General features: G+C 36.4%; 3 protein-coding genes across 7 annotated transcripts; 2 read left to right on the forward strand and 1 right to left on the reverse strand.

Annotated features, from left to right (window-relative positions):
• The first annotated feature begins 3,049 nt into the window (after positions 1 to 3,049).
• LOC100250758 (rhomboid-like protein 11, chloroplastic) lies at positions 3,050 to 6,934 on the forward strand. Of its 2 annotated transcripts, XM_059736196.1 has the most exons (8): positions 3,050 to 3,313; positions 4,058 to 4,111; positions 4,295 to 4,419; positions 4,972 to 5,057; positions 5,250 to 5,290; positions 5,386 to 5,552; positions 5,634 to 5,696; positions 6,333 to 6,934. In XM_059736196.1, the coding sequence occupies exons 1-8, from the start codon at positions 3,115 to 3,117 to the stop codon at positions 6,531 to 6,533; spliced, it is 936 nt and encodes a 311-aa protein (XP_059592179.1). In that variant the 5' UTR covers positions 3,050 to 3,114; the 3' UTR covers positions 6,534 to 6,934. The 2 variants fall into 2 exon arrangements, with proteins under 2 accessions (XP_059592179.1, XP_019074817.2); XM_019219272.2 differs by lacking the exon at positions 4,058 to 4,111 and having other exon boundaries at positions 3,051 to 3,313.
• Positions 6,935 to 7,069: 135 nt separating this feature from the next.
• Positions 7,070 to 10,147, forward strand: LOC100245624 (ankyrin repeat-containing protein At5g02620). Its single transcript, XM_059736195.1, has 3 exons — positions 7,070 to 7,996; positions 8,597 to 9,012; positions 9,120 to 10,147. The coding sequence occupies exons 1-3, from the start codon at positions 7,546 to 7,548 to the stop codon at positions 10,038 to 10,040; spliced, it is 1,788 nt and encodes a 595-aa protein (XP_059592178.1). The 5' UTR covers positions 7,070 to 7,545; the 3' UTR covers positions 10,041 to 10,147.
• Positions 10,148 to 10,400: 253 nt separating this feature from the next.
• Positions 10,401 to 15,712, reverse strand: LOC100267944 (pentatricopeptide repeat-containing protein At5g25630). 4 transcript variants are annotated; one of them, XM_059736194.1, is made up of 5 exons: positions 15,585 to 15,712; positions 15,183 to 15,452; positions 14,376 to 14,671; positions 12,930 to 13,841; positions 10,401 to 11,539 (listed from the first exon to the last, which is right to left on the reverse strand). In XM_059736194.1, exons 3-5 carry the CDS (start codon positions 14,478 to 14,480, stop codon positions 10,649 to 10,651), a joined length of 1,908 nt encoding a protein of 635 aa, XP_059592177.1. In that variant the 5' UTR covers positions 14,481 to 14,671; positions 15,183 to 15,452; positions 15,585 to 15,712; the 3' UTR covers positions 10,401 to 10,648. The 4 variants fall into 4 exon arrangements, with proteins under 4 accessions (XP_059592177.1, XP_059592176.1, XP_002281569.1 ...); XM_059736193.1 differs by having other exon boundaries at positions 14,376 to 14,676; XM_002281533.5 differs by lacking the exon at positions 15,183 to 15,452.
• Positions 15,713 to 15,774: the final 62 nt, after the last annotated feature.

Below are 15,774 nucleotides of genomic sequence, written 5' to 3' on the forward strand. Positions count from 1 at the left end.
TTAAAAATTTATAAATTTATAAATTATTTTGTATTTTTATGTAATAAAAGAAAATAAGTAGAATACTTTTTAAAAATATATATAAATATAATTTATTAATTTTAAATTTATTTTTTTTATTTTTCCTTCCCTTCCATTTTTGGTTTAATTTTTTGATACCCAAGCATAAACTTCTTCAAAAGGTGATTATGATGGGTTAGTGGAATCACGCGGTGAGGACCAACAAAAAGCAAGGGAAGAGGAAAAGGTTAGAGCATGAAAATATAGTATTATTTGATGATTTCCTTTGTAAAAAAGAGTCATTAAAAGGCAATAATTCCATTTCCCTTTTTATTGTATCAACTCTAACTCAAAAAACCCGACTTTACCACTTACATCATACTTTAAGGACGTGAAGAGAGTGAGAGGGGGAGGAATGGGATGCCGACTCTTTCACAATTTGTGATTCCACCCCACTACCACCAGATTGTATTGATGAAGATGTCGACAAAATAACTAAAAGCTGGAGTTCCAAAATCCGAGCCCAATCATTTACTGTAGGAAGAATGTTTGATTTTTATAAGGAAGTTACAAGTCATTTTGAAAACTCCAACCTATCTTTTGCCTTCATTCTTACTCCCGCTGGTCAATTTTATTCAGCTCGGAAATGTCAATCTCGGCCTTTTCTTGAATGTAAGAGACTTCTCATTAATTATTGAAGATATGTAAAGATTCTTTCAAAAATAAAAAAATATAAAATGGAGTAATCGAGGAAGATAGTGGGCCAATCTTAAAATTAATAGCAACCAACTTGGATGCGTGATTTGAATAAATTGGAATTATTTATTTATTATTTAAAAATTAACTTAAAAGATTAGACCTTATTTAATAATTATTTTTAAAAATTAGTTTTTAAATAGAAAATAAATTTTAAAAATTTAAAAATAAACTTTTGAAAGGAAACAAAATTTTGTTTTAAAAATCGATTATTTTATTAGAATGAGTTTGACACTATTTTTATTTTTTAATTAAAGTGTCTTTTTTAAATGATGGTTGACCAAGATGTAGCCACGTGGCTAAAAATAAGACCTGTTCAGTGGATAAGAAAGGTAAGGATGAACACGGTAGAGGTTCGGGAAGGATCAGAGAATCGGTAGGTTTAATGTTTTTTAAAATGGATGGAGGGTGACATGAATGATTTTAAAAGTATATATAAAAAAAAAATTATGTTTTTGAAAGTGAAGACAGGCAACATCGTCAAATCATTTCAAAAAGACGGTCATACCCCTAAGTGACAGTACAGGTCAGATACATGTGGAGAACTTATCGCGCCACGTCATCCTTCCGGTCGCACAACTTGGCGGATTTGCTACTATTCCCTATCAAATTTGTCACTCATAAATAACAAAAATGGGTATACTTGTTGTCTTAAAATCCACTTTTGACGACTGCCCCGTTGCCTTGAATTGGTAAATTCAAACTCAATGAATTTCACATATTTTTCACTGCAAAAGGAAGATGCTTTGATTCTTTTGAAGTAAATGATTGTGGCTGTTCATCTGGATGAGGGCAGTTTTTGCCTTTTCTCATTCCTTTCTCACGTTTATTTCATCATTCATGCCTAATCCATTAGGGCACTTGTGCTACTTACTAATATTGTAATATTTTGCTATAAAACACATTGTTTTTTCAAGGTATAAAGTTCATTAAAAAAATAAAAATCTAATAAAATCTAAAAATCTTAATAGATTTAAGACTTTTTAAATTCTAGTGCATTTATTTTAAGTTAAGTTTTACTTTCCTAAATACAAGAATAAAAAAAAAGTAAAGTTTAACTTTTACCTAAGTTTAAAAAAGAAAAAGAAAAAAAAGGAAATAGAAAACTAAGAAAAATAAAAAATAACTTTAAAGTTAATAATTCCACTTTTATCCAAGGGTGAAACAATTTTAAAATATATAAATTTATAATTAATTAATTATATTTGATTTTTTTTTTCAATTTACATATAATGAAATCAAATATGAAAAAATTATTATTATTTTTTATTATTTTTTGGAACCAAACATAATTTAAAGTACAAAATATATAATTTTTTTAATTAATTTTAATTATATTTGATTTTCTATCAAATAATTTATAATGAAATCAAATATAAAAAAACAATTTAACATTTTTTTAGTATTTTTTTTGAACCAAACATAATTTAAGGTGATATTTTTTTTTACTTAAATATGAATATTACTTAATTTAACTTAACTCGAAACACAATTTAATAATATTAAGTATTTAGTTGTTCTATTTTTTATTATTTTATTTGTGTTTTAAATATCAATAAGGTGGGAATTGTGTTTAGTGTTTTCGTTACTTAAAAACAAAATGTTTTTAACATTTCAGTAAAATGTTATATATTTTAATTTTTTACATTCAAGCAAATTTTTTATAAAAAAAAGCTAAAGTTTAAAAACAAATTACATTGAACGGTGAATTAAAAATACAAACAGTGTTTTGATATAAAGTGAAAAAAAAAATTGCTTTGATAGTGTCTTTGATAATATATTATATAATAAAAAATTTGATTTTTGGAAGTATCTTCGATCAATTGTCTATTTAGAAATCACTTAAAAGTGATTCAAAATGCGTTTGACAATAATTATAGGACATGTTTTTAACAGTTTTAATACTTGAAGAATGAAAATTTTCAAATGTTACTAGTGTTAGAAATACTTCCTAGAGTCACTATGAAACGCACTCTTAGTCATTTTCAAAAATTTATCAAACTTTTGGAAATGTTTTTAGCTATTTTTAAAAACACTCTCAAGCAGCCTTTAAATTGCTTGTAAACGTGAGATGTTATTTCCCCAAATGCAGCAAGGCGACTTCTCACGATAAGCAGTGGCCATTTCAGGAACGCAAGGTCCAATTCCAAGTAGTGTCATGTGTACGAGGTAGCCCAATAACTCCCCAGTCACCAGCCCATGAAATTAATGTCCATGTTTGTTAAAAAGTCTTTAAGGCCCAAAGCACCCAGCTCTAGCCCATATTTTTTAATTGTAACCCAAGGGCCCAAAGTATGTTCTAAGGTCAGAAGTCTTCAATGGCATAGAAGACATTCAATCGCCTCCTCGCAGGCAAAAATGGGGCAGTTTCAGCAACTGCTGGCACATAGACCATGTACAATCAAGCTCATGCCCATGCCCTCAGCCTCTCTCCTTCCCATCAACGCCGCCTTCTCAAAGCTTCCCACCTCTTCTTCTCTCAGATTCACCCCGCCCACTCGCCTTCTTCCTATCTCGGCCGCCCCATCTCGTTTTGTCTGCAAGATGAACGGTTCAGGTATGCCCTGACTCTTCTTTGTCGAAATCTTCGTTACCCAGATATTATTTAGCTGATGTTGTTCATAATTAGGGACCCAGAGTTGTTGTTGGAACTTTTCACGAACACTTGGTTTGAAATTGACTATGATGGGCGTTAGTGATTGGGTATGTGAAGATTTTGGATGTTGGGAAAATGAAGGAAAAGGAAGGAGAATTTGGAACGTGTAGGTTGTGACTGAAATACCCAATTGTACTAAACACACAAAAAGGCCATTGCTTGTTGAGGTCTTTTCTTTAAGTCGTGTTTGGAACCCTGGAATAGAGAAATGGGAATGGGAAATTAATTCCATTCCTATTCATTAATGTGTTTGGATTGTTTTTCAGAACGAGAATAGGAATAAAAAATTCATTTGTAGAGAACCAAATCCCACTCTCACTAGGATTTTGATTCCTCGGTTCTCCATGGTATTGTGATTCATCCCCTTTCCATCTTATTTCGGTTCCCATTCCCACATGCCAAACGCACAAGGGTAATGGGAGGGCTGAATTGAATTCGTGACAGACCTAAGTTTCGATATATATATATGTGTGTGTGTGTGTGTGTATTATGTAGTATCTAGTGTCCTCATATCAAATTTTGTGTCTTTGGAGAATCATATTGATCGGTGTTTCATGCTATCTCCAGTGTATTTTACAGTGTATTTAACCGCTTCTATGTTCTACATGTATGGTATCTCAACATTTCTCCGCTTGCTGTGACTAGTTTGGCTGAATTTCAATCCTGGCCAGGGGCCGAAAAGGCACCAAGATCGATTAGGTAAAATAATAGGCAGCAATTCCAAAACTTAGCTGAACAATGATGAGTTTGGAAAATTGGTTTTTGGGAATAATTGAAGTGAGTATTAGGAAAATTGAATGAATTATTGAATTTGGTTTCAAGAAAGCATAGACCATATTGTGCTTTCAGTGTGACATGAAAGCCTTATAATTTGTTTATTAGATTTGACATCGCAGATGGAACTTGGGAAGTCAGGCGGAAAATGGAAACCACAGAGGCAAGTGAATGGAATATTCTGGATCATTCTTCTTAATCTTGGAATATTTGTGGCAGATCATTTATTTCAGGTATTAAATAATTTTGCCTATCATTGGTACTTTAATATATCGCTCAACTTGATAAAGCCTTAGTCCAACTACTTGAGGGTGGCTACTTTCACCACTCCGTTCTATTTCTATCTAGAGTCATTATCTTGTATCATCATCCTCGACAATAATTTCATTTCTTATTGCTTCTGTTCACACCCATTTTGGCTTCTATGATTTGCATATGGGAGAACCATCATGGCACATGAACATATTAATACATTCATTGTTCATGCAGGGGTGAAAAAGCATCCATACGAAATTCAGAAAATGAAATGCTCACAAAGTCCCTTATAATATAGCACATGGTGAATAGGATTGTCAAAATCATTTATCAAGCAGACTGATGGAATGTAGGAGTGTTTTCCTAAGATATATAATTTTGGAATGTGGAGATGCTGAATAAATCTGGAGATCGATTTGTGCAGCTTAAAGGGAAAGAACAACAATATGAGTTTTCTTGTAATAGATGGTAGGAAAAGTCATGCTGACCCCAGATTTTCTACATCGTTCCCTTCTTTCCGTTTCTTTCAGGTTCGGGCCATCAAAACCCTATACTTGTATCACAATTGGCCTGCTTGGTACCAGTTTGTGACGGCAACATTCTGTCATGCTAATTGGTGAGGCCCTATACTGTTCAAGGATACATGTACTTGGATGATATCACATATTACTTACAAGGCTATGTAACCTTTTCCATGTTGCCTCATCAAAAGTTTGTAACTCTGACCTATGAATTAGTCATCACATGAAACTAGCCTCCCACATTTGTTTTTCAGATTTTAATGTATTTCACCACGTATTGTTTTCAGGAACCATCTTTCCAGCAACCTCTTCTTTTTGTATATTTTTGGTAGGTTTTTTATTCTTCTCTTTGGTTAGTGCTAGGTTCTTGACATATGATATAATAGATTATAAACTACTTTCGTACTTTTCTTCATCAAATAGGAAGACTGGTTGAAGAGGAGGAAGGAAACTTTGGGTTGTGGCTTTCTTATATTCTTACAGGTGCTGGAGCAAACCTTGTCTCGTGGTTGGTTCTACCCAGAAATGCAGTTTCTGTTGGAGCCTCGGGTGCTGTTTTTGGCTTATTTGCAATTAGTGTCCTTGTTAAGGTATCCCAAATCGTACTATTTGTTAACTTATTATGAAACCAGTTTGCGTGAGCCTTTTGATGTCATTGGTGTTTATCATAGATATCCTGGGACTGGAGGAAGATACTTGAAGTACTCATATTGGGCCAATTTGTTATAGAGAAGGTAAACAGTTCCATCTCTCATAAATTAGAATGAACGCGCCAATGTGATTACAAATAACAAGGGTTGAAACTCACATAAGTAGTTCCAGAGGAATCATACCGCTATTATCGTGTTATCTGATCATTAGTACAATTTACAACTATTTCATCTATGCAGAAAAAGGAAGGCTTTTGCTTTTGATCCTGTAGAGAATGGTGTCTTTAAGTTTATGGATTCTTATATTTCTTTGCTATCTTATGGGTTTTCTTTGCCTGAGTCTATGCATGCTTCTATGTGGTACTATGGTTAGAAATAGTCACATTGTTATTTCCATAAGTGGTGACTAACGTCTTAGCCAGATTAGCCGGTTCTTCTGGGATGTGGTATATTTCATGCCCTATATTTTATTATGCAACGGATGAATATAATAGAATTGCTAACCTTCAACTGTTTGAGCCTCTAAAATTGTATGTTTTTGTCACCTACATCAACTACTTATTTGCCAGAAAAAAACTAGATACACAATAGATTTGCTATTTTCTCCACCGAATTACTACTGCGTTTATTGAGATACATGTCCCTGAAAGTTCTTATTGAGCCTATGCTTCTCGAGGCATGCTAATCTCCACTCTTGTACTGTTCTCTTGGGCACATTAGGTGATGGAAGCAGCCCAAGCTTCAACAGGATTGTCAGGCACTTTCCTTGGAGGCTATTCCATACAGAGCATCAATCACATCGCACATCTGTCTGGCGCTCTTATTGGTGTGCTTCTTGTATGGCTTCTCAGTAGAGTTCCTTCTCAACCTTCCAATCAAGAAGTATCAACCTTGCATACAAAAACAGACACAACTCAATAACCAAGTTTAGCTTTGTTTGTTGAAGAGGGGGCCTTATTTTGAGGGATTTAGTTGCATACTAGTCTTGCTGTCGTTCTTTTTTTTAAAGGAATTCCTTAACTGCTCCAGTCAGAATTCTGAAACTAGAGTGGCTTTGGGAAAATGCCAAACTGGGGTTGCAGAGAATCCTTTTTCTTGAGATGATGGAGAAAAGATGCCATGATAGGCCCTAGAGGGTGGCTCCCAAGCTCTCTATTGAGGACTTTTTATGTAAATGAAAGCGTGACACTGCTTGCTGTAAAGACTAAATGTCCATAAATTTGGATTTTCTTTATTCGTACATGTTCTGGATCAGTTTCCAAAAGAATACGCTCCAAACCATATGTTGAAGATAAATCTAAGTGTGAACCCATTTTTCTTTTCTTGCTTTGTTGCCTGTTTTGAAGGATAAATGAGTTTGGATTTTGAATTTTCTCATGAAACATGAGATCAAATTCATGGTGAATGATCGGAACGCCCTGCCAATTAGTTAATCCCATATCCATATTTTGGCCCGAACAACCAGTTCAGATGAATTGTAAAATGTAGCTGTTTAGTAACTCTGCTATAAGTTCCAGAATGACCAAGAAATGGAAATTTCTTCATCAAGTTGTTACTTTGCAAAACCTTGTTGCTGGTTTTTTCTTCATGTCTGGAGAATGTTATTTGTCCAGAATTTTTTCATGGATCTCAGCTGTAAAAAGGCCAACCACAAATACCCCGCATAGCTTGTGGTTGGAATTGTTCCTCAACGTTTCCTGTTTGTCGTTTGGTATTTTCCTGTCCCCCTCAAAAGTCAAGGTGTCCACACGTGACGTGCAAAGCGTTTTATAAAAGTTCACATTTCTATGTCAAATTGTTAGTTCAAAACCAACTCTTATGGATTTTTCTTGAGAAACTTCTGTGTAAATACCCATTGTCTATGAGAATTCAACTTTTACTCATTCCTGCAAGTACAATTCCACCATTGTTCTTCTAGCCCATAGCTTGAAACATGGACGAGCGGCTCCATGAGGCAGTTCTAAAGGGCGATGTATCGGCCTTCCTTGTTCTTGTTCAAGAAGACGAGGATATCCTCAAACAAGTAGTTCCCAGATCATCAAGCACCATTCTGCATTTAGCAGCAAGGTTGGGGCACCCTGAATTGGCAGCAGAGATATTGAAGTTAAGTCCTGAATTGGCAGCAGCGAGGAATGAAAAACTGGACACTCCTCTGCATGAAGCATGCAGAGAGGGGAGAGCAGAGATTGTGAAACTTCTGCTGGAGACCGATCCCTTGATCGCTGGCAAGGTAAACAGGGATAACGAGACTGCGCTGTATGTAGGGTGTGACAGAGGGAGGCTTGATGTAGTGAAGCAGCTTCTGAACCATCCATGGCTGTTGGCATTAGAATTGGATGGCTTCACTACTTCACTTCATCTTGCAGCTTCAAGGGGACATACAGGTAAACATGCTTTTTACTAGAAAGGATTTCACTAAATTTTCCCAGACTAGATTTGATATACAGATGCTTCTAAGGAGAAACAATATTACATGCCAATAAGTTAATTTACCCTTTCCAAGGGTATATTTTAGAGACAATGATATGATTGATAGTTGAAATGGGACATGAGCTCAAGTGTGGAAAAAGCAGAAAGTCAAGTTGCCCATGCTTGACTCCTACCCTGCATTATTCCAGGGAAAGGCCTCATATTTCAAACTTGGCAGCAGTGGGTGGGACCATTGGACACATTCACACTAGGGGGGCTAGGATTGAGGACAAAAAACAACCCAATTTGATTGATTTTGACCTTAAACATTACCCAATGACTACACCTTGAAGATTAGTGTTCTAGAATAAACGATAGCTACATAGTCTATGATAGATGATATAAGAGGCAATTCACTACTGAAAATATGCGGAATTTGGCCACTCATGAACCGCATGAGCCATAATGAACCAACCTGTCAAATACTCTTACCAAAGTTTTTGGTACTTAAATGTTAAAAACATTAGGATCAGTAGATTCAAGGCAGCAGTATCTAAATAGGTCGTATTTTACAGATATAGTGAAGGAGATTCTAAAAGTACGCCCAGACTTCGCAAGGGAGAAGGACTTGGATGGATGCATACCATTGCACCTCGCTTGCAGCAAAGGCCACCTTGAGGTAACAAGTGAGCTTCTGAGATTAGACCCAGACCTCACTTCCTTACAAGACAAGGATGGTCTAACACCTCTGCATTGGGCAATTATCAAAGGGCACCTCAACATTATCGATAAGATACTTGCCATTGGCCTCCATTTAGCTCAGACGACAACTAAACATGGAGAGACAGTTTTACACCTAGGAGTAAAGAACAACAGGTATGAAGCAGTCCAGTACTTGATGGAGAAACTCAACTTCACTCAACTCCTTAACACCCCAGATAAAAATGGCAACACCATCTTGCATCTTGCTGCTGCTGGAAAACTTACCACTGTAAGATCTCTTACTTCTTTAGTCTTGTTTATTGCTCGGAAAGTTGTTAGTATATTCATTTTGTATTGATTTTTATCAACTATGTTTTTGGCATGAGAATTGAAAAGATGGTCAAGTACCTACTTGAGCTGGGTGTGGATGTCAATGCACAGAACTGCAAAGGTTTCACTTCTCTTGATGTTATTACATCTGATGCTAGTAACTCCAAGGCAGGACTTGAGATTGTGACTGCATTATGCCAGGCTGGGGCTAAGAGATGTAGCCAATTGTCACCTGCATCACCAGAAATTCAAGAAAACCATCAACCAACATCTGGAGTATTAAACAGCCTAAATGTAGCATCTCCTTGGCCAAAAGTGATGCCAGATTCTCCTGTCCAACATCACAACAAGAAGCATGACCAAAGCCGCAAAAAGCTGCTTGACCAGAATGAGGGTCTGCGCAATGCTAGAAACAAATTCACAGTTGTTGCAGTTTTAGTGGCAACTGTTACGTTTTCTGCAGGCATAAACCCTCCTGGAGGTTTTAATCAGGACACTGGGAAGTCCATGTTGGGGAAACAAACTCCTTTCAAGGTCTTCATGGTATGCAACATTCTAGCATTGTTCCTGTCTCTGAGCATAGTCATTGTTCTTGTCAGTGTCATTCCTTATCGGCGAACATCCATGATGAGGCTACTGGTTTTTACCCATAAAGTGATGTGGGTATCCATGATATTTATGGCAGCAGCTTACATGGCTGCTACATGGATGATTATACCTCCTGGACCAGGTAGCAGGTGGGAGTTTGCAGTATTGTTGTGTTTAGGGGGAGGGTGCACAATGGCCATATTTTTAATTACAGGGATGGTGCTAGTGAGGCAATTCAGAAAGTACCAATTGAGGAAAGTGAATGCGAAGACGTATGGAGGCCCAGACAACATCATCAGTCATGCCGGCGAGATGCAAATGATAAAGAGGCATGGCTATGAATCAACCTGTAACTCAGATGTTGATAGCTCTGATCAAGGGGGTTACCACCTGTATTAGGGTATTTACATCAGTGGAGCTTCAATCACCATGTTATCTCATATATGACTAAATGTTCAAGTGGGGTTACCACCTCTATCTACATGGTTAAAGATTGTCTTGGATCAGATTGTTTCTCATCATACTTAGATCATTCAGAGTAGTTTCTTCATCATCAGAATACAGCCTGGAAAAATATTCAAATCTGATGATCCATACATGATTAGCAACTTTGAATATGCCTATTCCAACTCAAAATGTACTTAAAGACTTCCTCAAATTATGTACCCATACCCGGGCTTTGGATCCTTCTGTTTGCCCATCTTTGTTTGTAGAGAGGGAGAACAACATTCATAGTGGTAACCATTTGCACTAGTTCACTGAAAATTTAAAGAGCATATCTTTGTTTTGTCAAGAAATTTGTGAATTCACTGTGAATATTAGGTACATGGAAAACAACAAATCGATTTGCATAATCAGCAAGCCCAAAAAGAAACTCAAGAATCCTATTGAATCTTGAAAGATTCATGTCCTTTCACTATCTACAGCAGTTGAACAGCCAGCCTCTTTTACAAGTGTATATTCAGTTCCTAGAGTTTCATCTAAGAGTAGCGCTTCCTGTCTTTCATTCAGTTCAAGAACACCAGTGGACATGAATGTGCAAGCTGACTATACATACAAAGCTGGCCATGAGACTGCTTCTGGCAGATAATTGGTGATCTTGCCCCAAATGTACAACTATGGGTAAGAGACAAGGATCTGGTAGCAGTCCATGAACTCTCCAGTGAAAAGTCAGTGTCTCCCAACACCATCCGGCTTCTTTTGGTAGCAGAACCTGAACCTTTTTGATCACTTATAACTAAATTTGGTAGCTGTAACTGGTTTGGAAATGAGGCACTTGGCTTTTGATAATGTTTCTCCAAGCTCCCCACTGGTATCTTGTCTTCTCTGTCTGTTTCATGGGTCATTTCCTCATTTTTCACAGCACTCAATATTCTATTTGCCTCTTTCTTTAATCCGGTTGCACGCCAGGCTTCTGCGACAAGCAAGAGAGTAGTTTTCTCAGGCTGAACATTAAATTCTTCCATGATTTGGAGCACTTCCTCTGATTTCCATGGCTGTCTTGCTTCTCCATATCCCCAAATTAAGGTTTCAAAAGTCTTCAAATTTGGAGCTATTCCACATTCACACATCTTCTCAAAAATCTTGATTGCATACTCCATTCTCCCGGCACTGCACCATCCATTGATAATGGTTGTAAAGATCACCACATTAGGATGGAAACCGGATTTAATCATGGCATTCAGGATTTCTTCAGCTTTCTCAGGTTCTCCTGCACGCACATAACCTTTAGCTAGGATGCTGTATACATGTGCATCAGGTTGTATTCTGGCCTTCACCATGTCATCAAAGATTTCCCTGCACTTATCCATGAACCCTGCTGCACTCCATGCATTCATGATGGTGCTAAATGTAATCACATCTGGTTTGACCCCAAATTCTTCCATCAATGTTAGAACCTGTGATATTGAAGCACAGTATAAGCATATTTTCTTTTCTTGTTCTAGAGAGAACATTTTCCCTTAAAACCCCAACTAGCATTTCAAAAATAATACCTAACCAAGATCATAGTGCAAAATTTTTGGATTATAAGGTTACCAAAACATACAAGATATTTGAATGTTTTTTTTTTCTCCAACTTGATTGAGAGAAGAGAGGAAAAGAAGAGGAACCTTGAAACCTTAAACATGATTTGGGATACAAATGCCTAATCAAAATACCAAATTTCTCTTCTTTTAATTCGTCTTCCCAGAAATGGTGAGATTAAAAAAAAAGGTCGATTCGGTATGATTAGTCTTAAAAAACAATCATTATTTTGGACACGAACAGGCAAACAGGTAAGCTGCATTATAAAGCAGAGTCAAGTTTCTGTCAAATATGCAAAGCAAGAAAGCAGGTATTGCTGGACAATAACAGAAATTTTTCACATTTTTGTTCAGGCAAAAACAAAAGCATCCAGCAAAGCGCAAGGCTAATGTGAAAACGCCCAAAATCAATGGCTTATATACCGAAACTCAAACTCTCTGCTTCTATCACCAAATTAGCAAGTGATAAGAAATGACATAATATAAAATTTCAGTAACACCCTTGTTACACATCCTTGTCATCAATGAGAATTTGACACACACAATGGTTTCAATATTCTAGCATCGTAAGGGTTGCTATTGATTGTTAGCAACTGTTTAAGAAATGACATAAAACACAGTTTCAGCACACCCTTATGACACATCCTTGTCATCAACGAGAATTTGGCACATATACAATTGAGAATTATAACAGTTGATATTGATTATTAGGGAGAGCAAAATGGCATGATATATATATTGTTGGCCCATCAATAAACAACTTAAGCTTTTGTGTCAAATTTGTATCTTCACATGAATCAGAGCCTTGGTTTATGTGAGGTCATATGTTCAAACCTAACCAATGTTTTTTACCCCAAGCACCCGTGGGGCAGGGTGTTAAGATGTGCGAGTTGGCATGAAGTCCATTGTTGGTCATTACCTAACAACTTAAGCTTCTAGTCCAATTGGTGCTTTAAAATTAATAAAAGTAGAGAAGTGGCCAAACCGCCAGAGAATAAAAGCCATCTTTAACATCATCCAACTTTATAAAGATCATTGCCATATTGTTGTTTTACTGTGGGGAACATTGTTTACCTGCCTATACTAAAGGATTCTTTAAGTCACGTACCACAATAGTGCATTCTAATAATAAAACGCAGGCAAGGGTGGAACAAAGTAGTGAAGATTAGTATCAAGGTAAATACACCTTCAGGCATCATCAAGAAAAGCATTTGTACAAACAAAAAGAAATCAATGAAACCATAATCATAAGATAAAGACTTACCTCGTTGACCCCATCTCTATCCACAGCATCAATGAAGCCTTTGATCAGTGAGTTGAAAACAACAAGATTAGGCTGCAGCCCAAGATCCTTCATCCTGTAGACAAACTGCAAAGCCTCCTTTATTTTCCCTTCTTTACAGTAGCCACCTATGATGATACAGCATGTTCTCTCATTAGGCTGCACATTACTGTTTTGCATCTCTAAAATGATCCCTTCAGCTTGACTTGCCTCTCCATTCTGAGCATAAGCTGTTGCTATTGTGTTGTAAGTAACAGCATCGGGTTGCAAACCAGAAGCTACCATCTTATAGACCACATTCCATGCCTTCATAATGTTCTTCTTGTTACACCATGCTCTTACAAGTACATTATAAGTCCTCAGATTGGGTCTCACATTTTCATCTTGAGACATTAACTCTAATAGTTTCTGAGATTCTTCAGGCTCACCAGCAATTCCATATCCCTTAATTAATGTGTTGAAAGTGCTGGTAGTGGGCTTAGATCCACTTTCCTTCATCTTCCAGAAGTATTTCATGGCTTCCTGCATATTTCCAGATTCGGAAAAAGCATTTATAACAGCATTAAAGAATATAGAATCAGGCTCCATTCCATTTTCTTCCACCTGAGAGATAATTGAGTGAATGGAATCGAAGTGCTTCTGGATGGTCAATGCAGCCAAGAGGGTAGTGTATGTTACCAAGGATGGCTTATGACCTCCTTCAATTATACTATCCAAAATGGACTGAACTTCCTGGGGCCTCCCTTTTTCTATCATAATGTTCATTAGTTTTGTCCTTGAGCGCACAGTTCGGCAACTAGTTTTGCTCAAACAAGAAATGCAGCGGACCTGACTTTGGGGATCAGCAGATTGTGAAACTGGATGTAATTCGTGCTTACCATCTCGACGCTTTACCTGTAAAATTAAAATCACAAAACAATCAAAGTTTGACTTATAGAAGATTTATGTAAACTTCCAACTCTGACATATTCCAAATAAATTCATTTCTACTATTTCCTCTAATTCTCCTTAAAATTCTCATTAGAGCAATACTTGTGGCACTTGGCTGCCCAAAGTTCAGTTCCAAAAGGAACAGTGAATGATACTGATATCATATGTAATTCTCTCTTTAGCTAGTTTGGAAGGTATCGCCGTATCGGTTACGTAACATGAGAAGTACATCTCAACGTTACATTACTAATAAATGAAATTAAAACAAAGTGCAACAATGAATAAATAAAATACTGAGTAGGAAGAATCTCTTGTTTAATAAAAATACATTATTGAGTAATTAAGAGCCCAAAGATCTCCAAAACAAGGATTTATCATATTATTGATAGCCTTACCAATTTCAAGTTACTTGGATCTAATCAGGATGGTCACAGTTTACTACAAAAGCACCAAGTAAAACACCCAAGACACTGAAGCAAATAAATTGCCGAATAATACCTCGGTCTGTAATGCTTCAACCTCTTCTTTCTTGACATCAGTAGTTCCATCCTGATGCTCGGTGGGAGCATCAGAATGAGCCCTCTCATTGCCAGATTCTTCCATGTAGTCCTCTTGGGTCTGCCTTTGCCAACACAATCCCTTGATTGAACTTCACACAGACTATACAACAATCAATGGGGAAATTTGACTTTGTCCAGTTTTGTGTTCTTGCCGAAGAACTTCCCAGGAAGACAACACTCTTATCAGTGAGTTGCAGATCGAGTGCACAAGTTAGACCGAGTCAAGCCCACCAACTGCACTGAAAAATGACAAATGATGAAAAACAACTAAGAAGTATATATCCCCCATATGAAAAAAAAAAGAAAAAAAAAAAGAAGAAGCAAGAATAGAAAATATAAGGACCAAAATTTTCTCCTTGGGTAAGTGCATGTTTAGATCCAACTTAAAATTTAGGGTTTGTAATAACTCAAGCTTTTTAAAAGAATCATGCGAAGGAAAACAGTGAAGATCTTCTAAAACAGGCCATTTTCCCATTTTCACCTTTTTAAAAAATTTATGGAAATGAAAGCATGGAAAATATTTTTCTTATCAAGTTTTCCCACATATAAAGAAAAAGGGACTCTTTAGAGAAAAATTTCATAAACAGTATGGAAATGAACTTCTAAACAGTTCTTCGTTGCTATTTTCAATTCTTTTTCCTACAAAGAAAAAAGAAAGCTCTCCTCAAAAATGGAATCAAAGATGCCCTAATGTTCCAAAAATCAATACAACATATTAGGGAATCCAGGCATTATGAAAACTCACCAAAAAATCCCATCTGGGAATTTGTTCTTGCATGATTTCGGCAATCAAATTGCCCAAAGGCATGGAAAACAATAAAAGAATGGAATGAAATTCAAAGCAACTTTAAAAATTCCCAATCCAAATAACATATGAACTCACGAAGAACACCCACTTCATCTCTATGATCTCATACTCACAAGAAATCCACTAAGAAGAAATCTAAACTCAAAGAAAAGCTGGTTTTCGAAATCTAAACTCAAAGAAAAGCTGGTTTTCTCAACCACATGGAACCTGATTAGAAAAAAGCAATAAACTCAGAATTTCACTTTCCTTTTATTTTCCTCAGCACCCAAACAGACGGCAAATAATCAGTCATCCAACAAAGGAAAAGTTGAAGATAAAAATATGCTGCATATGTGATACCTGATGAGCTCAGAACTTGCAAGCATTGAGAGAAGGAGATATGGGTTTTGTGTTTTGCTCCTGTGTTGTAGACTTGGACTGCATTGAACCTCATAACATCCCAGGCGCCAAAGCTTATCCACATGTTAAATAGCAAAGAAGATGACACCAGCACAAGAAAAAAAACAAAAAATTACTCCTGACATTTACA

Source organism: Vitis vinifera, chromosome 4 (assembly GCF_030704535.1).
Source record: "Vitis vinifera cultivar Pinot Noir 40024 chromosome 4, ASM3070453v1".
NCBI classification, from domain to species: Eukaryota; Viridiplantae; Streptophyta; class Magnoliopsida; order Vitales; family Vitaceae; genus Vitis; species Vitis vinifera.

Bases quoted from the DNA above. Each gene is read 5' to 3' on its own strand.
- LOC100250758 (XM_059736196.1), top strand. From the start codon at position 3,115: ATGGGGCAGTTTCAGCAACTGCTGGCACATAGACCATGTACAATCAAG. The intron at 5,553-5,633 runs GTATCCCAAATC...TGTTTATCATAG, and splicing joins CAATTAGTGTCCTTGTTAAG to ATATCCTGGGACTGGAGGAA. The intron at 5,697-6,332 runs GTAAACAGTTCC...TGGGCACATTAG, and splicing joins GCCAATTTGTTATAGAGAAG to GTGATGGAAGCAGCCCAAGC.
- LOC100245624 (XM_059736195.1), top strand. From the start codon at position 7,546: ATGGACGAGCGGCTCCATGAGGCAGTTCTAAAGGGCGATGTATCGGCC. The intron at 7,997-8,596 runs GTAAACATGCTT...CGTATTTTACAG, and splicing joins AGCTTCAAGGGGACATACAG to ATATAGTGAAGGAGATTCTA. The intron at 9,013-9,119 runs GTAAGATCTCTT...AGAATTGAAAAG, and splicing joins CTGCTGGAAAACTTACCACT to ATGGTCAAGTACCTACTTGA.
- LOC100267944 (XM_002281533.5), bottom strand. From the start codon at position 14,480: ATGGAAGAATCTGGCAATGAGAGGGCTCATTCTGATGCTCCCACCGAG. The intron at 13,842-14,375 runs GTATTATTCGGC...TTAATTTTACAG, and splicing joins TTGAAGCATTACAGACCGAG to GTAAAGCGTCGAGATGGTAA. The intron at 11,540-12,929 runs GTAAGTCTTTAT...TCAATATCACAG, and splicing joins ATAGAGATGGGGTCAACGAG to GTTCTAACATTGATGGAAGA.